The sequence below is a fragment of the Cotesia typhae genome, unplaced genomic scaffold (assembly GCF_013202065.1).
Source record: "Cotesia typhae breed Kobodo isofemale line unplaced genomic scaffold, CoteBio_Ctyphae contig_4, whole genome shotgun sequence".
In the NCBI taxonomy this organism is placed as follows: Eukaryota; Metazoa; Arthropoda; class Insecta; order Hymenoptera; family Braconidae; genus Cotesia; species Cotesia typhae.
In genome coordinates this window covers 9,626,158-9,653,009 of record NW_027423748.1, presented here as the reverse complement: position 1 = coordinate 9,653,009, position 26,852 = coordinate 9,626,158, and the positions used below count along the sequence as shown (strand labels likewise).

Genomic DNA, 26,852 nt, shown 5'->3' with positions numbered 1-26,852 from the left:
AACGGCTTAATCAAACGTAATCAGTTAGAATATACGACGCAACGTAAGTCACGACACCCCATCATTATCCCGAGAAATATCATCGGAGCTAAAAAATTTATTTCCACAAACTAGAGGCCTATTTCTTTAGCTTCAATCTTGATACACTCACAAGATTACTTAAATTCTTTAATTCATTTATGTAACTCGGTGGTTTTATTTTATTATTTGGACTTATTTTATTTTAGCAATTAATTACTTATATACTAACTGAATTATCGGGTTATTTTGTATCAGCTCACGCAATAAAATAAAAATATATAATCTCCCGTCTCGCGTGACAATATTATTAATCCGTCGTTCAATTAAAATTGTTCCACGCTTTTATAAATCATTTAATAAAACATAGAGACTGAAGAAAAATACTTATACTGGTCACTGTTCGCATCCACGTCATTTACAGACGGCAAGAAATTCAAGTAGGCAATTAATCCAATCGATACGTCGGAACATGGCAGAAAGAAGTCAAATTACTCGACGTTTAAGAGTAAATTATTTTTTAATTGATTTCAGCAAATATTTATACGCGAGTAATGTGTCTATGCTGCGAAAAAATAATTTCTTTTACCAATTATGGAAAACAGGCTTGAAATTATATCTAATACTAATTTTTTAATATTAAAGCCTTCCTAATTCTTTAATCTAACGTGATTTTTTTTTTATTTTTAATCATAAGATTTTTTGCTATTTGTTAAATTAAAAATAAAATTTGTAATATAAATTCTCTGAAAATTTTTTCTTAATTATTAAAATATTTATTTTGGTTAAAAAAAATTTTTTTTTAATGTGATAAGGCTCTATTGGTATCAAAAATATTAATATTAATTTACTTTATTTAAATAAATATTTTGAATTAATGAAAAATATGTTTTTATCCCCAAAAAGTGACTTAAAAAAATTTTAAAAAACTCATTTGACCACTTCTTAAAAAATTCTTCCACCAGTGTGCAAATAGCAGACGACATTAAATCCCTAAGTGCAATTATGCAGCATACCTGAAACGTTACGGCGCAAATGCTAAATTCATTAAGGTAATATAACGAGAAATAATGAAATACGATGTAAAGATGCTGTTCCAATTGAACTTGCGGTCAAGAGCGAGCATACACAACATAACATATACATATTGTGATACTCGAATCAGTGGTGGTGTCTATATATATATATATATATATTCCGGACTACCGTTCGCACTTAATATTTTTTGCGTGATGGAGACACACGTAAACAGGATGCCGAAGAAGGATGACAGGTGATGTCGTGGCTCAAATATGTGTGTAAATGGGGGAAAAATTCTGTGAAGCGTCCAACTGATTTATACGAGATCTCGCCTCTGCTCGCATCGCTACTGGCTCTTGTCTCTTGCCTCTTAAACTCCTCGATGTATTATTTGCTAACTTGTCCTTTTGTTTCTCAAACGTATAAAATACACACCAGACACGACGAGTTTTGTTTACACAATGAATTACTTGTACTTGTGTACCTATTTTTACAACCTTTCTAAGTAATTTGAACTCATCGTCGGTATTTTATCCCTGTATAAATAAATTCAATTAATGTACATTAAAGTCTTAATGAATTAATTCAATTGATTTGTTGTTTACTTCTTTTTTTTTTGTTTGCCTTTTTTTCCTATATTACATTTCGATACTTATCACTAATAAATTAATCGAATTAATTTTTTTTAGATTTCATCTGGGAGGTTCTGCTTTTTTAGGACCTCCTTGATTCAATCATAGCTTCAGCTCTTTAAGAGTTACACTTTTCTTCAGGATTTTTAATCAAATTTTAATTAACAAAAAATTTTATTGAAAATTAATCATAATTTTCTTTTTTTTTGTTTTTCAGGTTTCAATCCGATGCAAGTTTGTGAAAAAACTGTGAAAATAATTTATGGACAGATTAACTCGACAGAAAGATACTTCGATCCGTGAGTGAATTTTTATTTTTACTTACCTTTTTTACGATTACGGCTCTGTGTTCCTATAAATGCGTGGGTGTAACAGACGGTGAGATTTCTATGGTAAAGGTTTTCTCCAAGCTGTAAAACGCAAATTTCTTCTTCGATTCCTGTGTTCGAGTCTTTTTTTTTTTAGGGAGTTTTTTTTAATGATCACGACTACAATTCCTATGTAATTCATCGAGAAAAAATTATTATAAAGAAAATTCTAAAAAAATTTCTACGTATGAAATTTTTAACAAGTAGTTGAATGTTTTTATAACGGGGAAGAATTTATTTCAATATTAATTTTTTTTATTAAATTTACCTCAAAAATATTCGGCTAAAAGCTCGAGATTAACCGTAAAGCAAGATCTACTTAGATATAAAATATAAAATATGAAAAACGTCAAAGGAGGGAATAATAAACTGGTGGCGCGCGTGGTACTCAAGCATCATTGACCACGAACTGGATTCTCGCCACGGTGGTCGCCGACCATTACATTTCAGAACTTTACTATACCAACCGTTTCCACCTGCATCACCACTCTTTTCTCTCCTGCTCTGTTATATATATAAATATAAATAATCCAAGTGCAGCATAAGCCAGAGCCAAGACTCACAACCGCAAGATATAGATACTCGTGGTAAGAAGAAAATCGATCAGAACTGATGACGTGATTGATACCAATTCACGTCGGCTGTTTCTGTCGATCAGAATAATTTTCTCGTGTCCGATATAAATAGGATCCCGAATAAAAATATCGGTAACGATAATAATATATTACCCTTGTTTCTGTCTAGGAAATAAATAAATATGTGGAAGGTAGAGAATAAAGGATAAAGGATGTGTAAATTTTTATTTTTTTTTTCTCTCTCTTGTTCTCATTCTGGGCCTGGATCTTAGTCTGAGCCTGAGGATCTATAAATAATAAAACAACAACAGAATGGCAGATAGAATCGTGGCTCATTAGCAATACGAATGAATAAAATGTCAAGTTCTTGTGGAGCTGCCAGATGATTATTAATGAAGCTGATCGAAAAACGTGCTGTTGATTAACAAGCCGCACGTTTCATTGAATTTCATATGCTTGATTACCGGTGCCACCGTAGTCACGCGATACTTTGGGTTTCTTCTCAATCTTCGATCACCCGGCAGATTAATTATTATTATAATAAATACAAATACAATATAATACGTTTAGTTGCGACTGTTACGCTTAAATTAATAAACAAAATTATTATTATTACAACCAAAAGTAAAAAAATTATCATTCATCAAAAAGAAGCAAGTTATTATTATTATTGCTGACGGTTCAATTATTGCGAAGAAAATTATCGGTGTTGCAGTATTGTCAGAATTAAAAAAAAATGTAATAATAATAAATTAAGGGAATTACGACATGGAACAACAACTCAATCAAGTGATTTATATTTATTTATTTTTTTGAACGAATCTCATCAGCTAAATAAATAACATAGGGCGAAAAAATGGATCCGGCTGGTATTATATCTAATCGGCGGTGTTGTATATAGGTATAAGTCTTTATATATCTATAGATTTATATAAAGTTATAGGTATAGAAGTATAGACATAGATACAAGCAGTGATGCACTGGTCTATACTGCTCACGCTGGGCGAATACAGGACACAGTATCGAGATAAGAAAAGAAACGATTCTCGAACGGCGATCAAGAGGTTGTTTTACGATAGAGGAAGAGGAAATTACTGAGATCGTCGTACAAGGATAATGGGAGAGTTGAACGATTAGAGTGCAATAAAAGGTCGTCGGTTCAATCCGCTGTACTGTATTCTGTACACTCTAAGCGTAAATCGATCCTCAACAGCCAGATACTTCCGAGTTTATATTTTCAGTCTATTTATTTATTTTTAACTGTTAGAAATTCGATTATCACTTTTTATCATTTTTTAAATTTTTAATTTTTTTAATTAACAAGCCAACAAAAGTAAATTCAAATAGAAATTAATTTTTTTTTAACAGCAATCATAAAATAAGTATCTCGTGAGAATATTAATGAATTTTATTTGATAGGATAGAGCACAGACGGGCAGACCGACGTATGCATGAAAGCAATTTAATAATAATTACAGTGTTGATTAAAACAATAATAATGAAAGTAATATCTGAGGGGTGTGCTGGAGTCTGTTGGACAGAATAATAGTCAAGGAAACAGTTTCCCTCGGATAAAACTCCGTTTAAGTTCGTGATCTTGAGTTAGACACGTCTGTAGGCGATTACAATAATTTCCGGCAGTATGGCAGCTCGGGTTGAGAGCATTCGCGACCGTTGTATCGCCGTACCCGTAACCGTGGTCTCGTACTTTTACTCATACTCATACTCATACTTGAGCTAAGTGCACATACACAACACACATCTCACGGTGCAGTCGTGACGATACCGAGTTTCTCGCGTGCATCTCCTCGTGTTTACGAATCACGAGTTGCTGTAACTCACGACCGAGCACGCCATAACCTAGACCCATTATAAATTTTGTAAATAAAATAATAACAATGATAATATTTCAATAAATATTATTATAAATCAATCCAGCCCAGATATTCAATATTTACTTTGTCGTTATGCTGAAATTAACCCTTCTTTTTTTTTTTTTTTTTTTTTTTTCAACGGGATACTGTTGTCGCTTACGGGAAAATAATTTCATGGGATCACCGATATTCTCTAGATATTCAAATGATTATTATTTAATTTAGGCTTCGGGAAGAATTTTGCAATTTTTGTCTCAATTCAAATTTTTACAATCCACAAATAAAATGAGCCATTTAATTATCCTAAAAAAAATTTTTTTTCTCCACTTAATAAAGCTTCACGAACTAAACAGTGAGAAAAAATTTTAAAAAAAGTATAAAGTTAAAATCAGATGCGATTAATTGAAATGTTTTCTGTTCACGGTCTGTTGTTTAGGGTTTTATTGTTCCTCATTTAACATTTTCCATAGTTATTAACGTCTGGCTTAAATTTACAGTGCATTCTCTTGAGCCCATCAGAGTCATGAATCCTTGACGCCCCAGTTGAAGTATAAATTACAGATTTAAACTCCGTGCACCGCAGTAACCAGTAATAGTACCAACCAGTCCCAGTACCCTCCTGCATAATATATAGCAATACATAGTATAGAAGCGTTGCAGCCCAGCCCGTCATAGTCATTACCATAGAGTCACTGACGAGTGACGAAGCCCATTAAAGTGCAGAGTTCATGTACACGCTACAAAAGCTCCTGAATTTTAAGACCTTACATAGATTCCATTCTTCGTATCCGATCGGAGGTTCTATTGTTATTATTGTCCAAGACCTGCCACTTAAACTCTTTTTGCGACACAACTTTTAGCTTTACGACCTCTTTAGCTTCATTCAACCATACCCAAGCTTTATTGTCTCTTACTGAGAACAAATACTCTCCTCAGTCTCACAAAGTTGATCAATTCTTAACTTTACAAGTCTGCCCTTCAAATAATTCAAACAAACTTCGACTTTTAATTACAATAAAATTAATTAATGCGTGTTTCTTGTAAAAATCCCTCGATAATTTTAATTAATATTTTTATTATTTATTATCTAAAAAAAAAAAAAAAAAAAAAAAATAAATAAATAAATTTTATCGCTGGGTAGTAAGTACTTATGAATAAATGATTTATGAATAATAAAATAAAAGAAATTGAAATGAAGTACAATCATTATCACGTTTGTACCGAGTCTGGTTTAATATGCACATGTACGATTCATTTGACTAAAAGTATCTTATAAATAAATAAGCCCCCAGAGGCTGAAGCTCGCCAGAGGATCGAGCATCTATTGCAAGTAACAATCATACTTTCAGACTCTTTTTACAAAATAATTGATATTTTATTTTACCAAAAAAAACAATAAGAAAATCAGAGTCTGAGAAACTCAGGCTAGAGTGAGCCCGATCACGTATGAGAATGAAGAAAAATAAATAACATAAAAAATCACGTTTATTGATTGCCATCTTAATATGCCTCACGTCCCTGAGGTTTATGATCACGTTGGGCGACTGGTCTTTCTTCTCCGAGCACGTTTACTCGTCTTCCAATCCCAATACTCATCGAAGGACACTCTTCGATTTTACTGTACACCATCTGAAAATAAACTACCGCCAATCACTTCGCCATAAACCCTTAAATTTTGTCGTTTAAATTTTTAATCTTTGCTTCTTTTCAAGTTACTGAATTCTCGGGATTTAGATTTATTCTTTTTCTGTTAGGGTTAGTTTTTTTTTTATCAGTAAAGAAAATTAAAATAAAAAAAATTTTTTATTGGAAGCAAAAAAACTTTACTTAAATCAAAAAACATTTTTAACTTCAAAAATTTTTCTCTTGAAATAACTAAAAAAATTTTAAATTACTACTTCTATTACATTAATGATAAAAATGAAATGTGAATATTATAGCGATATTATATTGAGCCTGCGTTCTCGCCTGAACTTCATTAAAATCGGTCAACCAAGCGATCTACGACAGGCATAAAATAATAATAAATATTAAATATAACTGCGGTAAATTCAATAATCGGTATCGTCAATCGAGCGCCATCACACAACACAACACTATTACATTACTTTAGAAGATTAAAAAAAGGTTGCCCATAAAATGTGAATTATCTGTTACAACCGATTATTACCGGTCTCATTATCGATCACTGAATTTACGGTAACGTTAATATAAATATAAATATGTAATGTACTATAGAACATAATATATAAAAGCCCGTGATGTTTCATTACGCGAATTCTGACATTTATACAAGTGACTCCGCGGCACGAAATCGGCGGCCAATTATTATGAAAGCCATCGGTATCGGTGTACATACGGAATACGGTATATCTGGATGGGAACGAGGACCGAATGAACGTTGACGTTCAATAAGACGCGACGGGACATTCAGTGTGTCGTGCTTGAGATTTTTATCGCGGGCTAAATAAACGACTTTTACGAGTTAAGTGGATGGAATAAGTAGTTGGTTTTTTATTTTTAATTTTTTTATGTTTTTAAGATTTACTTTATCCTAGTCGAGGGACTATACTCTCACTCAGATAACGTACCGTGACTGACTATGTCAATTACTATCATTTAATTATTTATTCATTATAATTATTTATCTTCCGATTGAAATATCAATCATCTGTTATTTTATTGTTTATCAAAAGATCGGGCTCTCAATTTTTTTTCATCATTATTATTATTATTATAATGATTTAAAAAAAACAATAATAATTTCTCGTTATCGTTCGACATTTCGATCGGCTGTCATGTAAATATTCCTGTATATATTTTAAAAATATAATTAATAAGCTAAATATAGATCGAAATGAGTGTAACACTAAATAAAACGGGTAAGGAATTTACAAGCCGGAGATCCAAGTACGTAGTAGTATTAAATAGAGAGAGAAAACGTAGTTAAGAAGCTTGAGAAGAGTATAAGAGTGTGTAAGAAACAAACAACAGTCCGCTAATGCATTTCCGATGTACAAACTAAATCGACAAATTTACACTGCAGTTACGCATAATTATACTTTACTTATGTGATAAACCTCCTTGGCTATTAGTACCCGTTTATTTGCGTAATGACCAGCCAGATAATCGCACTAGTAAGTTTGTTATTTTATACATGTATGTCGCTTATGAGATTATTTTATTTTCAGCATTAGAAGGCTCTTTTGATGGGTGTTGAAGGGACAAAAACATTTATTAAGTGAAAATAACGCTAATGCGCTCGTGATGCCCATCGAGGTGTTTGCGCTCGAGGTGTGCAATTATTTTCAAATTTTTCATCTCGAATTTTTAATAAAAGGACGATGATAATGACTTAGGGCTCATGAGGAGATTAATCAAATTTGCGCATTTGCAAATCAACAATTTTTTTTTTTTTTTTCAAGGTATTAAATTAAGGTTTAAAGTGAGTAACAATTAAAAGTATGTGAACAATTTATTTTATAATAAGAAATAATAAACATAATGACTTTTATTTTTATGCGCTTAATTACATTTTTATCTCTATAATTATTGGAATTAAATTATTATTTAATTAATATTAGTTATTTTCATTTAATGATTTAATCGCTACATCATTAACCGTATCTGTACATATAACAAGATAATACAAGCAATCCATTTTAATGAAATGATAAAATTTGTCCTTAGAAAAAAATTTGGAGTATTAGAAAATAATTATAAACGATTAAAAATATTTATCTTTAGTCAAATTACATAATTTCATCACAAAAATATTTCTTTTTTAAATATAAAAATCTTTACATCAATTTAATTGAAATAAATATATAATAATAATAATAATAATAATAAAAAACTTGAAATTAAGCTCATGTTGAAATATTGATAACTCGCAGAGCCTGGTACTGGAGTTTCTGTTTCGGCGGTACTTACCAATATTTTATTGGTATTCTTATCATCATTTTCAATGGGCTCCGTTTGATTGGTATTTTTATCATTATCTTCCAATGGCTTTGTTTCACGGTCATTATCATTATTATCTTCCGATAATTTAGTAGTAGTGATCCTAGTATGATGAATTTCCAATTGTTCCATTTCATGAGCATTATTTTCATCAGTTTTTCCAACATTATCCTCCAATGGCTCCGTTTGATAGGCAATTCCATTATTATCTTCCATTGACTTCGTTTGATTGTCGTCATGACATTCATAAAACATATCCAGGCTTTTTAGTTTTTTCTGATCTGTTCTCAAGTTTTTTATACCCTGGTTCATCGTTAAAACAAAAACCCAAAGCGTGGCCTATTTCACGTATAGTAGTTAATTTGCTACACTTCGTGTTTATACGTATCACATTTATTCCATCTTGATATTTTCCCAATCGGCTTTTGCATCTGTAATTAATTTTTTTTTATAAGAAAAATTTTCCAAAATTCTAAAATTTCAAAAATCAATAAAATAGAGTTGTGAAAAAAAAAATATTTCTCACTTTTTTGATTTAATAAAAGACAAATAACTTGAATGTTGATTTTCGTCATAATCCACAAATTTAGCACAAATCTCGTTCTCCCAGACTTTCAATGAATCTTTAATAAACATGCGATTTGTATTAGTTAAATTTGTGCTTATTTCGTAAGGAATGATTGGTTGATTCCAATGGTTGAAGACGACCCTTTGTTACTCCTATTTTTTTATTTTCTAAGAAGTCTAAATCATCCTCATTTTCGGCCCGTACTTACCCGAATGAATAAATTATCATAACCAAAACAAAAATTCCAAAATTGATCTTCATGATCACTCCCATTGTTCTGTCCGATTAATTATTCACTTAAAAACTTTTATAAAATTCTTAAGCTAAGCTACTTGTCTTTATATACTCACTAATAGGTCAATACAAAATTGATTATTGTTATTAATCCACGATAAAAAAAATCAACTGATTTTAAATAGATGACAGTGATAAAATAATTAAAACTAGATATTAAATTTAATCTGAACTATTTTTAATGATTAGATAAATATTTATGTCACGATAATAATAATTAAAATTATCATTACAATTACCTTTAAACTCAAGATTATTCTTCGAAATAATCCAAGTCTTTTTTTAATTGGAAAAAAATTACCAAAGTCCAAAAAAAGAGTCCTAATTTTTTAATCACACAATTAAAAACTTAAATAAATTTGAATTCAAATGATTTATTAATAGTAATCAATTACAGAATCAATAATTAGCTTCATAAATTCGTTTCGAGAATAACTACGGGTAATCATGTGAAAACGAGTGCGTCAAAAATGGTTAAAATAAAAATAAGAAAAATAAAATTAAAAAATAATAAAAGTAACCAAGTTAAACTTCATTAAATACGATACGTTACGGTTGGTGGTGTAGGGGTTTAATTAAGAAAGACGCGTCGTTCATTCTATCTTAATTGCTGGTAGGAGCAAATTAGCATGGGATTAGCATGAAATTAAAGTCCTTTGAAAAAAATATCCCCGGTAGGAGCATCGCCGAAGGAGCTCCCGTTCACTCGCATATATTTATTATATATTATATATTCTATATGTACATCCGCTGTGCATATATGTACAGGCTGGATCGGCCTTTTTTTATTTTTTTTTATCTTTTACTCGATGCACTCGCGCAAGGGCATAAATAATATTCGCCTTCTTCGTAATAGACACTTTACATTTTGATAGATATGTGTGTACATTTAATTTGTACCGTGTTTATAAAATAATTTACATTTGACAAGTTTTAAATAAATAGTGATAGAATTTAAATGACTTTCTACGGGTTTAGTTTGGCACAGCACGAGAAGAGGCTCTTAGCCTAAGTATTAGAGTACTTCCGTGATGTGTGATATGTGATATGGGATATGATATTCTGTTAAAATGGTAATCTTACCAGAAGGTATTTCTATGTGTATATAGAATTAATCATTTTCCCGTAGGCGCCACTCGTCTTTTCACCCTCCACTATCCGTGAGAGAACTCACTATCTAGACGTTTTGCAATAAAACAGTAGACGTAACTTCGTTATGTGTATAAATATATATACTGATTTTATATACCTGTAAAACATATATAAATATAAGGAGTTATATACAAAAGTTAATGACCATGATTATCAATAATAACCGCAACTTATCATAAATTTTTTTTACAACCACGATGACAGAAGCTATTTTTTATATATCTGTAAATAAATATATTTATTTATATTCTTAAAATTAAAAAAAAAAATTTTTAGAATCTTTTGACTTTATTTAAAAGTCTATAAAAATAAAATTTGAGTTCAAATTTTAATTCCAAAGATTTTTTTCCAATATTTATTTTCTATAGCTTCAAAAAAGACTTAAATAAACTTTTGAGATTGAAAAAATTTATTTTATCCTATATACATTTTTTAAAAATATTTTCTTGAGCCAAAAAAATTTATTCTAAAGCAAATAATTTTTTTTCTATCTAGATTTCAAAATAAATATACGTTTATAATTTTTTTTTTTTGATAAATGTTTTTCACATAATTTTTTTTTTTAACGTCAAAAACCAATTAACAATTAGATATTTATTTTAAAAATTATTAAAATAATAAATTTCTTGTAATAAGCATAATTGAAAACACTTAAATGAATATTAAAAAAAAAAAAAAAAAAAAAAAAAAAAAAAAACTTCATCTTTTCATAAGCATTTTCTGAACAGATCAAATTTAGATGATTAAATATGAGTAATGATCGTAATGCGGAAAACAATAGGTCATTACTTTCAATGAGATTAATGTTTACCTCCGACAAACACTATAATTAATTTAAAAAGAATCCCCTGGCTTGTTCACCGTTTTTAATAACAATAACAAACTAAAGCCGTTTAAATAAATAAAAAATTAAAGAAAACTCGATATTCAAAACAGTACCAAATTTATGAGTATTAATCTAAACAATGCATAATATCTGATCATTTAAACAGTATAATAGCGAAATATAGAGGTATACTTAGCCGAGATTGTTCTAGAACCTCCAGAGGCTCCAACCAAGGAATGCGAACAGCGTACATTACCCGGTGCAGAGAATAGAAGCTGACTCTTCCTCGTAGCGTCTTCCCTCGAGATCTCTTAGCATCGGGATTAACCTCGTTTTCTCGTTTGTTAGCTCACCTACAGCATCCACAATCTACACATCGCCATATCGCCGAGCTAAGTTACCTCACAAAGATCACCATCGTTGAATTCGTAAATAAATAAATTTATAAGCCAAAAAAAAAAAAACGAGATTTATAATCACGTGAAAAATTTATCCCAACAAAAAAACAATTTAAACCAGATATTATTTTGCCATTAATGCCAACTCGTTTCTGCTCACCAATCATATATAATTTTTTATTTACTGGAATTTATCTTTTTTATCGTTTTTGCCTCAGCATCCTATCCCGGTTGTCGATTTTTTGTAGCTGTTGTAGTTAAAGATACATTTATTTTGTATGGGATTTTTTTTATGTACTATTGTATATCGCGTGAATAAACAAGGATACTTGAATTGTTTATTTTTTTATTTTTCTTTTTTAATATATATATATATATATATATATATATATATATATATATATATATATATATATATATATATATATATATATAAATGTACACACGAAACCAGTGTTTTCCCACTACATCGAGAAAACAAACGTTAAAGCCGACGAATTGCTGATGCGTGGCATTCCACTTACTCGCAAAAGGAGATCGGCACGTGAGTATAGTTACTACATAAATAAATAAACATATATACATATATATGTCGTTAGTGAAATAAAAGGTGACTCGTAAAGTATGACAACTATGAAGATAATAAGAGAGAGAATAATAATGTTTGTTAAAGTTTATTTTAATGTATGATATTTAAAGTTAACATACAACACAAGACTCGTTAGTAATTGAATTTAATCATCATACTTATTTATATTATTATCATTATTATTATTATTAGTATATCATTAAAATTAGTATAATGATTTAATAAATTTATATTTAATTTTTATAATTATGAAATTTAAAAAAGACTTTAATTGTTTTTATTAAATAATAAGTAGACATAAGAGTCAGTGTATTACCTTGTATATGATAGTTGGCACTTGACTCTCCGCTTACCAATAACAATAACAATGGGATTTTGAATAGAGAATAATAGCAAAGCATGATATTATTTGAGACCTGAGTGGTTATAGAAGTAAGAGACTTTGTTCAGAAAAGGATAGTATCCCGGGTAATTGCCTTTTAGACTAAGTCTGAGAGACGTTCGTTTCCTTTATTTGCCCTATCGTTTTTTATTTTGCTCTTTCTGCTTTATTCTTGATGCACAAACCGCGTGTGTTTGTATATAAGCAAGCTTGTGTGAGAGATGCTGCTGTTGCTTTTATACGAATTTAACCTCAGAAGGTTTTATTCGAGTATGTGATGCTCCATGCAAAAAGGCTATTGTAATTTAAACGGTACGACACGCGAGACCACCATGTTAGATATATATACTGTGTAACGCATAGTATTTTTTATTATTTATAAATAAGTAGATGGATATAAGCAGTAGTATTGTATTTTTTTTTTCGGCTTTTGTTCGGGGTTCAATTGGGGCGAGGAAAAAATTTTTTTATTAAATTTTTTTACAATTTAAATATTATTTAATTTTGTGGGCAATATTTTGTATGATTTTTTAAAATTTTATTGCTGAAATTTTATTTTATTCTACTGAATTTGTTTTATAAAATTTTCTGAAATTTGTGGTGTCATTTAATCCATAAAAAATTTTTAAAGAAAGAGCGCAAACTCCATTAAAGAAGTTTAAATTTTAAGAACAACATTGTGGCGAAGTAAATTAGTGGTTGAACTGCGGTGTGAGGCGTAATATAGAATAATAACAAAATTATTGACATTATTATATTTCGGCTCCGTCCATAAAATATTAATTTAACTTTTAATATAAAATTAACCGTAACCTGCAATAGATAATCTTTAAAATCTGTTTCTCAGAAAAGGACAATAAAAATAACGTTATTGTTGAAATTTAATTCGAAAGCGACAGTAAATTTTTTAGTGCCTCTTTGCGAATAGAAGACCGTAAATATTAATACAGAGGGTAAAAAATATCTCACTGGGGAGTCGTTGGTTGATATGTATCTAAACAGCGAGCAATGCTGCCAGTGCTGTTTTTTATATTTGTTAGTTTTCTTTTATCAGTTCCGTTGGCAGCTCATATGTGGTATGGTGTTTCGTATGGTGAATTACAAGACTGTTTGCTCGGCATTTCGCTATCTGGGGACGAGAGAAAATTCCCGATATCGGCATGAGCGCCTCATAAATGCTCGGGTGTGTGGAAAACCAAGCACCGACACTTGTGATGTCTGCACAAAAAGTTCTCGCGATTTTAAAACTATCGATGTTGTCATCTACTGCTCCATAAATGTTCTTTAATGTTTTTTCCTTTTTAATCAGAAAACAATAACAATAAATTCGTTGCTTCAAATCTTGAGTTTGAAACTTTTAGATTGAAATTTTTTCGAGCAGAAAAAAAATTTAAAATAACTCGTCGATTTTTAAAAAATTAATGCTGATTATTACGTACAATAATAAGTATTACTATTGCAATTTTTCTTTGCGGAAAATTTTTAAACTTTCCTAATTGTAGAAAAAAGAAAATTCCAGATGAATGCAAATGATAGAATAGAAGATGAATGTAAATCATATCAACAAATCATAGACTGGAAGTGGAATAAAAAATAGTGGTTCGTAGCTTGATCGTAGTACTAGTGCAGTAAAGGTTTAACGATTCTTCGCTCCTCTATAATACCAGAAAGATAAACCTGGAGAAGTTATGATGGAGCTAAGCTGAGCCAAAGCTTTCCTCCTTTTGTCCGGTATCTCTATCTCCATCTGTATCCTCCTTTCCGACAGACATAAAATCATTTCAGGTTTAGTTGCACGGTGCAATGTATCCGTCACGAATTGACGCACTAATAGCCCAATACAACTATTATTATATTACACATATATCAGATATATAATATAATACTCAGCTCGTATCCTTAGAGAGTATCTATAGATGCCGTTAAAAATAGTTTATTCGAATAGTACAGCCATAACTCTTATCTGGAATCTGGAATCGTTTTATAGCCACTTTATATTGCCAGGATCCTAGATTGCAGGATTCATCTTTGTACACTACAAATATAAAGCCATTAAATTTTCAACGGTTGTTTCTGTCGCGAACAGAAGTCAAGACCGCGGTATTTATTCATCGAGTACTCCTCGGTAAATATTACTCGCGAATCGGCAATTTCATCTAAATTATAGACGGAAACTTTGAACGAGACTAGAGCTGAACGCAAAACAGAAAAGTTATCCGGTGAGGAAAAAGCGACACTGCTTAATGACGCGTGGACGCTAAATAAATAAACAACCAAAACCTAATACACGATACTTGTTATTTATACAGGAAATATGTCATTATCGCGACAAGACACGCACGCGCTTCTTTACGTGAATCAAATTACACCTACCGAGACTCGACTCTGTTACAAAATAATACGTTACTTCCTACTGGAATTCCCTTTATCGTGTGATATTCTCGAGTTTGCAGATGGAAAAAACTCCACAAAAACCTCAATAGCTTGTTCGTTTTCCCGGATTTTATCATCGTGTATCCTAGATCAAGTTCAATGATACTTTTTCTTTCTTCATGTTTGTATTATGCTCGGATATTCAAAGCTTTCGACATTGTAATAAAATTTTTTTAAGATAATCTTCTAATTGATCAATTGGAAGTCAAAAAAATTTTTTTCATTCTGCAACTTATAAGACTTGAAACTTAACTCTCCTGTAAGGAGATAATTTAATAACCATGCGCCACCTGTTGGAAATTTTCAGCACTAACTTTGATAAAAAAATTATATATCGTCAATTTTGTTATCAGACCTTATTAGGACTAAAGATATCAAGCCATACATGGACCTATTGAATTTTTTAACAAGTCCATATCAGAAAAAATTTTTTATTGTGATTACTTATCATTAATCATCAATCAGTAAGATAAAAACCGAGCCTCGCCAAACTAAACAACATCTTAGCGCCTTAGGATGTTAATTTCCGTCTCAGGAGTCTCACTGCTCCATTTGTCTGTTTGACAAGACCTCTTACGACCAAACTGGAATCACCTTACTTAGAAATTTCCATACCAGCATTTTAATTGCAGTTTTTTCGTCAAAATTTCCCCTTAACAACTAATTCTTGGCGTTATCTTATCCTTTTTCTGCATAAATAAACGAGAAAACTGGACAGGTGATCCAATAAGTGTTTGATTACTCGAGCTTAGTCTTTTTGCAGCAATTGTGTATCAATAAATTTAATTATACGCAACAGGGATTTCTTGCTATGTTACCCGCGCAGTGTATTAGCAAAAGAGTGACCATAAGAAATACTCTCAGGCGATAAATCCATCCACATCAGGAGTGCAGTAGACTGGAGCCTATGGGCTATAGACTGCACAATGTCCTAGTACAGTAGATAGAACGAGGATCGCAAAACTTCACTAGCCAAGGGCTCCTACACCGATGCAAGACTGAATAAAAGTGTGCTCTTACTCCGGTTTTCCTTCGTTCCCGATCACCGCATATGCCTGCCAGCGGATCCATCTATCACGATCGTCCTCTGTACTACTCGCGAAAGAAGTTACTTTTATTTGTTGTCTCTGATCGTCTTGCCTAAGGAAAGGATGTACCGAGCAAGTAAAGAAGCGTATTTTATTTTTACAGCTGTTCTTGTCGTTATTGGGACTGCTGGTAAGGTTGTACTCTTATTTAGTTCCTCCTTCTCTTTTTTCTTTTATTAACCTTCAATTTGGATGTGTACGAGCCTACCAATAAATTTGTTCGAGCCATACACGAGGAAAGTACAAGTGGACTCTCTGGAGGACGGCTACTTGCGTTTTAATCGCGTCTGCTTTGATCCTAAGTGGAACGCACACCAGGATAGCCGATTCTGAGCAATGCCGAGGGGATTTCTCTGCTGAAGTTGCCCAGAGGTTGCCGAGTTAATCGCACCACCAACGCGTCATGTCACTTTTATTCACCATCCGAACGCTTTAGCTTTATCAGTCGCCGTTCCTCCTCTTCTTTCTCTTCTTGGTTTATAAACTTGATAAATAATGATGTTGAAGTCTGGTATTTCTGACAATCAACAGAATAAAAAAAAAAAAAAAAAAAAAAAAGAGTTTGAAATTGAAAGTTTAAAAGCAAATCTAAATAAATTGGTTGAGGATGTTTTTTAAATCAATCGCTTGAGTGTTTTCATTGGACTTTTTTTTGTTTTTGATCACGTTTAAAATGGAGACTGAATGTGCGTACGTGTAGCTAATAAGTATTGCATCATCGGTTAGCTGAGTCGATCTATATAACGGTGTGACAGGTTTATCTCGATATTGTCCGAGATTAGATCGCTGGTGGTTTCTTGCACGAGCGAGATCGTATAAATAATCCTCGTTATATCAGCCAGCGTAATTTAATGCTCTGTTTTCACTCTGTATACTGAATGCTGACGAGGCTTGACGGTATTGATACTACTCTATTAAATAATTACAGCTTATGAATATTCATTTTGTTCTGATTTATATTATGTTGTACAGTAATTTTTCTTACTGAGGTCTTTTGAATTGAAACTTGAAGTAAAAAGTGAGAAAAATCAGGAAAATAATGGCCCATTTTTTCAAAAAAACAAAAACCCATTTTACTAAAAAAAAATGAAGCCTCACTAATTTCAGCTCATTTAGCTGGAGGATCCCGCATAATTCCGACAAAAATGATAAATAATTCCGCCGATCGGAAATTATAGAATAAATTTTTTATTAATTATAACCGTCGTCAGCCGTTTTCATGGCAATCATAAAGAATTAAGTCGAGCAAAAGGAGGAAAAATAACAAGTTATTGTATAAAAAATCCAGGAGTTATAAGTGGTATGGTAATATTTATAAGACAACAAATATTTCATGGTTCAACGGTAATTCATGATCAAGCTTTTAAAGAATTCCACTCTAGCTTCATCTGTAAATTTGCATATTTCAACGATAGTCCCGAGGCCAAGCTTGCCATGGATTTTATATCAGCCCCCTTACATGCTTATCCATACAGCCTTCCCAAGCATAAATATATACATTTGTGATCATGATACCGAGCAATAGTTGTTAAACACATCTCCGGATGAACTTGTACAGCCCAAGACGTATTCCTCGGATCCACACCTGTATTTAATCCAGCACGTTACTCCTCTCCAGCACTGTCGACATGTGCCAGCCAACTGGCTATTAAAATCATCTAAATAAAATGTGTTAATAGCTCATCTCGAGCGAGCCACGTACAGCCCTCTACCTCTACCTCCAGTTACAGTCCGCTCTTTTTCCAGCGTCTCTCCGACGGCTGGCATCAAGAGTAAAACCCACCCATCTCTTGATAGCACCCAGCTCGGTTAAAAAAGCCACTCCGAAAGGTTCGTACAAGAAATAAAATTCCTGGCTGAGAAATTCAGTCTCTGCGTAGTTCTCTGAGCGTAATAGTAGAGCATTTTGATTTTAGTATTTCCAGCAAGACACTATCATTTAACCGGAAGATTCATGGTGCTCAAGGCATACCGCCAATTCCGTAGACTACCGGTCTACGCTCTAAGTTAACCAGCACACACGCACTTTGCCAGTTCGCGAATCAGTATAATGATGCAGCTGGGTATCCTCAATCCTCAACAGCTCTTCAGTTAAGCTCAACTCCATCGTAACCGAGCATGAAGATAATACCGAGGCACGTCGATTAAATATCCCACCAGACATTCACCTTAATTTAACTTTACATTGCCCTCGATTCCTCCATTCTTCCTTTTTACAAGCTAAAACTAAACTGAACGGCAGCCTCTGGCATTCCATCAATAAAACGCATCTTTTGCCGACGGCCAGGGTGTGAAAATAAATAAGAGCGATCTAATGCCTCCTGGGGGGAAAAAGGAAAAGAATCTCGGTTTCTTTTTTAGTTCCGGGAGCTGTGATTCTCCTCTGTAAGTGTAAGTCGTGTTGCTCTCGATTTCCCGGTATCGCAGTGTGAGAAATTATTAAAAGCAAGAGTCTAATTAACGGCAATAGTTTCCACCAAGAATCTTTCTCCGTGGATATAAAAGATAAGGGCCAGCTCTGGAATGTCCGGAAGAACCGAGAATCTTCCCCTGGTGGTTGCTGGTGATACTCTTGTTATTATCGTCATCTCTTCTGGTCAAATGATAATAGCGACTGCTGTTACAGTCTAGTGTGTGGTGTGTGCTGGACGAGAGACAAAGAAACAATTCCGTGGGTATATCTCGGCACAATCAGCCTCGCTGCGGCGATAGTTCCATTCCATAAATGGCACAAAGGAGGCCAATACTTGTCAGATGCCGGACCACTCGATATAGGGACCTTTAAGATACTCTTCTCTTTCCTCTCGTATGTTATATATCCGATTCAATTTGTATGCAGCATGTAGTGCTCTGTAATCGCCCAAGGCAAAGTCCCCAGATCCGAGACGTCCCGAGATTGTTCTTCCTCCACACTCAGGATTGTGTGTGCTGAGTATCTTGTTGTCGACTTTTATACGCTGTATCAAGTCAAAGATATTGCAGAAAGGGATGGAAAATGGTTTGTCATGAAATTTTACTGCTAATCTTGTGTCATATCAACACTTTTCATGGAATTTTATGAGATAGTTATAAAAAATAGTGGTATTGTTATTTTTTAGGGGTGATTTTCGTCGAATTAAATTCAATTTAATTATGACATTTTATGAACTATTAAAAAAAAGTCTAAAATATCAATAAATTTAGTATTTTTCAAAAACAAAACCACACAAACAACTAAGATAACAATAATAAGGGGTGTAACGATTCACTTTCAGTTTGAATGGGTACATTTATTCATAAATAATCGATCTTCTTACCTCACCCAAGATACTAACCACGATACTGCTGCAACATCTTCATTTTTTCGTATCATAATAAATAAACTAACAACTTCTGTTGTTGTTCTTGCGACCAGTGAAGCCAGTCATTATTTCACTCTCAGTTTCTTTTTGGTCTTGCTAAAATTTTTTGCGGTGCTTTTATGTACCTTTCGTTAGAAGTAACACTGAGCATAGCCATAACTCTCGATCGAGAACAAAAAATCAATATCGCGGCGTACAGAATCATTGTACACGTTTGTTAGTTTGTTTGTTTGTTAACTTTGAGATGATGTCCTATCCGAGGCCTGATGATCTGATGATCTCGGCGGTCCTGTCCATTCTGGAGTCTGATTATACCATATGTATACCATACTATTATATACTGAGAATAAAGAGACACTGTACGAGTCTATATAAGACGCTATATACACTAAAAAATTTATTCCAATCACTTCTTCTTGATATTTATTTCTCGAGAAGAGTTACTGCCCTTACATATACTTATGTGTACGGGTTTTTATTTTTTGTCCCCGATCGAGGGATATATGGAGCTTTTTTTGCGGGCTTTCATTTTTCAGGTGTGTGAGTCAACAGACCAACAGACGGTCGATCAAATCGGCAGGATAAAATTCTACATGTGTGTGTGTGTGTGTGTGTGTGTGTGTGTGTGTGTGTGTGTGTGTGTGTGTGTGTGTGTGTGTGTGTGTGTGTGTGTGTGTGTGTGTGTGTGAAAGTATTCGCGAGTGTGTGGATGACCTGTCGACAGGATTGTGATGCACTGAAAATAACTAACGAGAGGAAACGTCAGTGCAATCGCAATCGGTCTTCTCAACAAGTCACCGCAAATGAAGATAGTAATCCTCGTCAAGTAGGATACTAGACGTTTTATCCCGGCGCTGCTGGAGTTCGATTCACTCTATAATACAACAACGGGCAGATACGCCGCGTGAGACCTAATTTGTCCTCACAGACCTCCAACCCATTTGAATTATTATGAATTATAACTTATAATAGTAATACTCCCTTTTATCACTGTTGACCTTTTACAGCGAGGGTCTGACAGCCGCTGGTTTATGGACGAGCTTGTATTGACAATTAAAAAGTTTTTTACTTTTATTTCTGGTGGAGTAGACTCGACTTTCTGGCATCACTTTTATTAAATATTTACTAAATTAACACGCTGGAAGTAAAGGTAGAAGAGTGGAGGTCTTATAAATTACTCCCCGCGGGTCAAGTTTTAAATCTCACTGGAAGCGAGCAACGAACATCTAGATATCGATAAAAATATATCAACATGTCCGGAGTTTAATTCAATTGCTGATCTCGGGAGGTTATTTATTCATCCAGATACAAGTTTATAATGGAACGGAAAATTGATGGGCTCTGTGGTGTGAATTCTCAGGGAAAATATACATTTTTTATGAGTTTTAAATTTTTATTCTAAATAAAATAGAAATAAGTCGTGGTTAAAAATTTTTTAAACCTAAATAATTAGAAAAAAAAAAAATTTCACATGTCTCTCTTGTTATTTTTCTACAATTTTATTGCGTAAAAAAATTACGAAAAAAATTCTTAGTCCATCCTGACGACAAGAAACAAAAAATTTTAATGACCGAAAGGACAAAAACGAGCGACACTTGAATCTCCGGCGCCTGAAGCCGGGACCGAAAGGACGAAATGAGAATAAGAAATGAGAAGTATAGAGTATAGTAATAATAAGCAAATAAAATAAATGGGAATAAGTGGCGCGTGAGGTGTGCAATGTGCCTATGGAGATTTATCTGTTATCCTTTCTTTTTCTTTACCCCAGTCATCCGTGACAAACTTTTTCGCTCTGTATATATACAAGCTCGGCCTAGGGAGTATATAGAGAGCATATATGTGTGAAATGTGTGGTGTGGGCACTGCTAAGACTGCTAAGACGTGTCGCCGTATATGGCGTGCTTTAAGCGACTGTGAAAAATTGAGATGGAACGCGTGAATGTAATGTACGTTACCCTCCGCCACATGGCATCTCCTCACATCTCACATCTCACATCAGTACAGCCTCTTCTACTCCATACTCTTATCTCCTTTATTTCGTTTTCTCAGGTATTACCAGCTCACTACACTACACGAGATCCCACCTTTCCTCCTCGCTTCTCACTTCTCACTTCTATTCCTATTGCTACAGATCATTCGATTTACTACTACTGCATTACTACATACCCGGTTAAGTACGAGTTTGCGTTTGCGGTTACAGCAGAGACCGACTATAAGTTATATCTCCGCAAATTCCATTTATATTTCTACTTATATTCCTATTCTACTTTTATTTACACTTTCCTAGGCGTAAGTGGACACTCATCCACATATTCATACATATAAGACACTATTTGCGCTCAAATATTTACATACATATAAAAAATACACATTTACTTACTGCATTTGTCAGTAGCTTGCAAATAATAGACTCCCGTAATTCACGTACGACATAAGTGCTCATAAAATGTCGTCGTTAATGTCCTTTTACATTTTTATTGCCAATGATTTAATGTGTATTGCGTAGATTAAAATTAAAATATTCTGTGAAAAACATGAGAAAGTGGAATAAAAAATTTTAAATATAGTTCAATCGAATAATTTATCTGCAAAAAAATTTTTCTTTTATATTTTTAATCAATATAATTACCTAAAGTTTTTTTTTTCGATATTTTTACTCCAAGAACTCAAAATTTTTTTTAAAATTTTTATTCAATTAAATAAATAATTTATTTTTTAAACTATTTGCGGAATCTTTAGATCTTCAATACAAAAAAATAAAAACTTGTTAATTTTATTAGCAACTAGTGTATATAAATAAACAGCTATTTACACTCATTAGCTTTCGAAATTTTAAAATATTAATAATTAATATATTTTGATGTTTCACCGCCAGAAACTAAAAATGAAATTCTAAATCAGTTAGTTTCGACTAAATTTAAAATAAATTACGCAATTAAAAATCCCGTTACTGCTCTTTATTTTTAAGAAGTAAACTCGTAAAAAACTAAAGAGTTAAAAAATAAAATACTAACTGACAAAGAGTCTGCGGTTGAAAAAAAAATAATTTAACAGGTGATTATGATAATTAACCAGAAAATATCGTTGTTAACAAAACGGATATTGTAATACTTTTAACGAGTTAGCTGTAAGGATCTTATAACTTGTAGCAGTGGCCAGTGGTCAGTGGTCAACAAAGACCAAGTGAAAAATAATGAAGAAATTTAATTATAAAGTGATAATAAATCATCGGTTACTGTTAACTTGGGAGCGCGTTTACTCGGTCTTTAAAAACAAAAACTCGGATCGGCTAAAACAATTAACGCGTGATTGACAAGTCAATTATTATCTATCCCCTTCTCCAATGGGTCCATTGGCTGGAAAAAAATAATAGCCGGGCAAAAAGTATCTGGTGAAAAAATTAATATTATGAAAGTGTTGTCATAAAAAATTACTAATCGTCTCGAGCACGCACAGCCAGCAGTCACTGCATCATCAATTGACTTGTCTCGGTCATTGACATTCACAATGTCATTGACACTGTATACATAATCTAACTTACTTTATATACATATTATATTTATATTTATATTTATATAAATTGTCGATAAATATTCCGACTGCTCGAACCCGCTCCCATTAAATAAATCCATAAATATTTAATCAATAATAAAATTAAGTGGCGAATCTTAGGCCTATTATTGGAGCCAGTTGCCCCGGGGTAACGGTCTCGCCGTACAACGACTAATAAAGTATTTGATTGCGCATAATGCTCAACAATTATGACATCTCAAGTGGCTCGCTCCATATTACAAGTATGTTTATGAACCAAGAGTCAAGTATTTACCTCTATTCCTCTAGCAAAGATAGACCTCTCGATACTAGTTTTATTTCAACTACCTTGTCATACCATTTACTCCTATCTACTTGGATTAATCACTGGTTAACGGACTCCTGGTTAATAATATCGTGTGTCTTGAGTCATGAGGGCGTGTAATTTCTTTATTTTCCACATTAAAATCCCCTTGTAAGATTATTACTCTAAGAATTGATTAGAATTTTTTTTTTTTTTTAGTAATTTATAAGAATTAAATAGAATATTTTGTGATTAAAAATTGAAAATAAAAATTTTATTATTAATTTTAGATCTTGAAGAAATTTTATTTTATTATTAGACTAAGAATTAAAAGAAAATTTTAGATTTTAAGTCTAAAAACTAGAAAAAAATTTATTGATCAGTTTGAGACAGAACATAAATTTTTTTTAAGTCAAAAAATTGAAAAAGATTTTTTTTTATTATTTTTTTAAAGATTAAAAAAAATATCTCATTATTAGTTAAAAAATTTCTTTTATTAAGTCATAAATCGGTAGTTCCAATTATCATTAATAAAATTTCTTCCAGATTAGACAATAATATGAGCAAAAGCCATTAATAATCCGAATAAAATATTATATTAGCATCAACAGCTTCTCAGTATAAAAATAATGAAAAATTGTTAAGGATTATTATAATTATTATTAATAAAATAATTTTATAGCAACATCATCACATTTAATCCAAGCGATCAGCACATTTCTTTATTTATTATCTCGTTTATCATATTTTCTTCACAAAAGTTAATACAACTCGACTCCATACATACTTATTCTTATTACTTATACACGAGACATCCACTCGGGCATTGGGCATGTGGTTCGTTTGTCATTCGGGTTTCTGCCGCGGAATTCTTGTGCGCCCCACGGTTCACCAGTGTCACACGAAAATTTATGCTCCCAGTTCATAACGGAATTAATGTCTTCATTAAATATATTCATCCTCGATCCATAAAATGTATTTATAATTCCAAAATACTTGTTAAATATATATTATTTACAATAATAAATTTAATCAAAAAAGACTACAACTATTCTACTGCAAGATATTCTTGGGATAGATCATAAAGTATCAGTCTTAAGTTTTAAGTCTTAAGAGCAGATAGAAGAGCGGTAGTCGCTGATTAAAAGGCGATGTATTGTGACTTGGTATCTAATTTCGGCTAATTTCATATGATTGCTACCATAGACTCCTCCTATTTATACAGATATGGGCAGAACACAATTTATATACATCGATACTTTATGCTGCATGGATACAGTCGGTTGGTGTTAGAGTGAGCCGGATTGCGATCATGAGAACTTCTCGACTTCGTCTAAGCGGGCAAGGATCAACCATCAACTCAACTGTAATCCCGCGTAGCGCATTTGATCGAGCTAAAAGGTTTCGACACTCTATAGTCCTGTAGCTTAATAAAAAAAATCCTTAACGATATTACCTTCGTATTATCTATAATAAATAAGACTAAACTATCCTTTTATCTTTTAGCTTTATTTTTTTTTTTTTTTCAAGTATCGTAAAAATTATTTTCGATTGTTTATTATCATTTTTTATTATTAATTTTGTTACTATCATTATAATCGGCAATTTGACATTCAAAGAAAAAATAATAGAGGAAGGAGCAAAATAAAGTACCCCAAAAATTTTTTTTTAAAATTATTTTATTTCAAAAGTTTCTAATAGTCAAAGATAATTTTTAATGTAATTTTATGCTATTGAAAATTATTAAAGATAATTGAAGACAAAATTTAACGCAATTAGATTAAAAAAAAATTTTTAATTTCCTCTTTTAATAATAATTAATTATTTGATTGCTATAAATTATTTCTAATAACTAAATTAATTTGCAGCAATCAACTTAAAGAAAATCAGTAAAAACTCGGATAATTTTCCTCAGAAACCCCATCAATAAATTAATAATAGTAACTATTAAAAATAAAAAAACCCGAACAGATTAATATAACCGACAAATAACAATCCCAATAAATCATGGATAATTATAATCAGAGAATTAAAAGGATCGGGCATAAATAACCGGGTAAAAGACATAAGTGACCTCGCACTGAAAAATAGCGGTGGGTGCTTACACCTCCGAGTAGCTAACTGACGAAGAAGGATGCGGTTTTCGATATACATAACCTACCAGTGCAGCCACTGCACATGTATATATATATATATATATATATATATATATATATATATATATATATATATATATAAACATACATAGAATTTAGTATCTGGTATCGAACGGCCATACGACTACCACCGTATCGTAGGACTTAGCTCATCCAAGCGGTGGTTCAAACCGCCACGACGTCCAATTTATTTTCCAAGGTCAATTTCATGAGCTCGTTTCTCAGCTCCCTCGATCATTGATACGGCTAAAGCTGTTGCCGTTCTGTGTACTGGTTCCACCTCACCTCACACTGGTACCAGCCGTATACCGAGTTAAATTTAATTACACGACCGGTAAAATCGATCGAGTACACATAGATTAATTAGCCGAGAGATCTGCTCAGAAAGTAACTAGCAAAAACAAAAATAACTATACTAAATAGTCAATAATAAATAATAATAAATGTAATTGCAATTGACCCGTGAAAAAAATTTTCTGCTACTTTAATTATTTAAAAACGGTATTTTTTTAAAAATAATTTATTGTAGAAGAAATTTATTAAAAAATAGGACTTGTAGAAATAAAAAAAAAAATTTCTGATGCAATTTTTTTTTAAATATAAAAATTTATTTCAGATATTAAAAAAAAATATTAATTTTTTAAATCTCTAAAAACGCATTTAGGAATTTTTAGACTAATAAAAATTTTTTTTAATTTTTATTTTGTAAAGATTTAATCAATTAAAAATTTTCCACTCTGCAAATTTTCTCTAATGTAAGCTCTGGGAGTCAAAATAATATTTTTAATTAAATACTTATAATTTCAACCTTAACTCTCTTGTTGGGAGACGATTCAGGAACAATGCGCCACCTGTTGGAAATTTCCAACACTAAATTTAATTTTAAAAAATCATAAAACACGACATCAGGCCATTTAAAGACATATCAGAAAATTTTTTCACAGATAAATAATTTAAATAATAAATAATAATAAATGTAATGAGGAATGAGTGATAAAGAGTGTCTCTGAGTCCGAGTCTTACTCGGGGACTCGCCTCGGTAAAAATGAGTATGAATAAGAAGGTTTGCAATAAATAAAAGTCAGGGGCAATCGTTCTTCCCTATCGCAATTCCATCTTCATGTCTTCTCTAACATGCAAACGCTGGAACACCGGGTCCTTTATCTTGTGTGATGTGCTCGTAGAAGCACCAGAATGGGGCAAGAGTAGTCCTTCTCCCGAGAAAATGAATACAACCTCTCCTCAAGGACACGATTTAAATGGCCTTGGCTCTAAATTACACACAAGATTTAACTTATTTCTTACACATCCAATGGAGAATCCACATGGACACGCCTGAT

At 32.1% G+C, this 26,852-nt stretch overlaps 1 protein-coding gene and 1 long non-coding RNA gene across 4 annotated transcripts in view; one reads left to right on the top strand and one right to left on the bottom strand.

The window, feature by feature from the left end:
• LOC141527574 (uncharacterized) overlaps positions 1 to 26,852 on the top strand; it is a 140,319-nt gene that overhangs the window by 43,466 nt on the left and 70,001 nt on the right. For all 3 annotated transcript variants that reach the window (XR_012479216.1, XR_012479218.1, XR_012479217.1), the window contains exon 3: positions 1,888 to 1,969. This is a non-coding gene — a long non-coding RNA (uncharacterized LOC141527574). The remainder of the gene's footprint in view (positions 1 to 1,887; positions 1,970 to 26,852) is intronic.
• Positions 8,144 to 11,987, bottom strand: LOC141527573 (uncharacterized). The gene is made up of 5 exons (XM_074243142.1): positions 11,849 to 11,987; positions 11,483 to 11,691; positions 10,396 to 10,561; positions 8,977 to 9,073; positions 8,144 to 8,881 (listed from the first exon to the last, which is right to left on the bottom strand). The coding sequence occupies exon 5, from the start codon at positions 8,760 to 8,762 to the stop codon at positions 8,298 to 8,300; it is 465 nt and encodes a 154-aa protein (XP_074099243.1). The 5' UTR covers positions 8,763 to 8,881; positions 8,977 to 9,073; positions 10,396 to 10,561; positions 11,483 to 11,691; positions 11,849 to 11,987; the 3' UTR covers positions 8,144 to 8,297.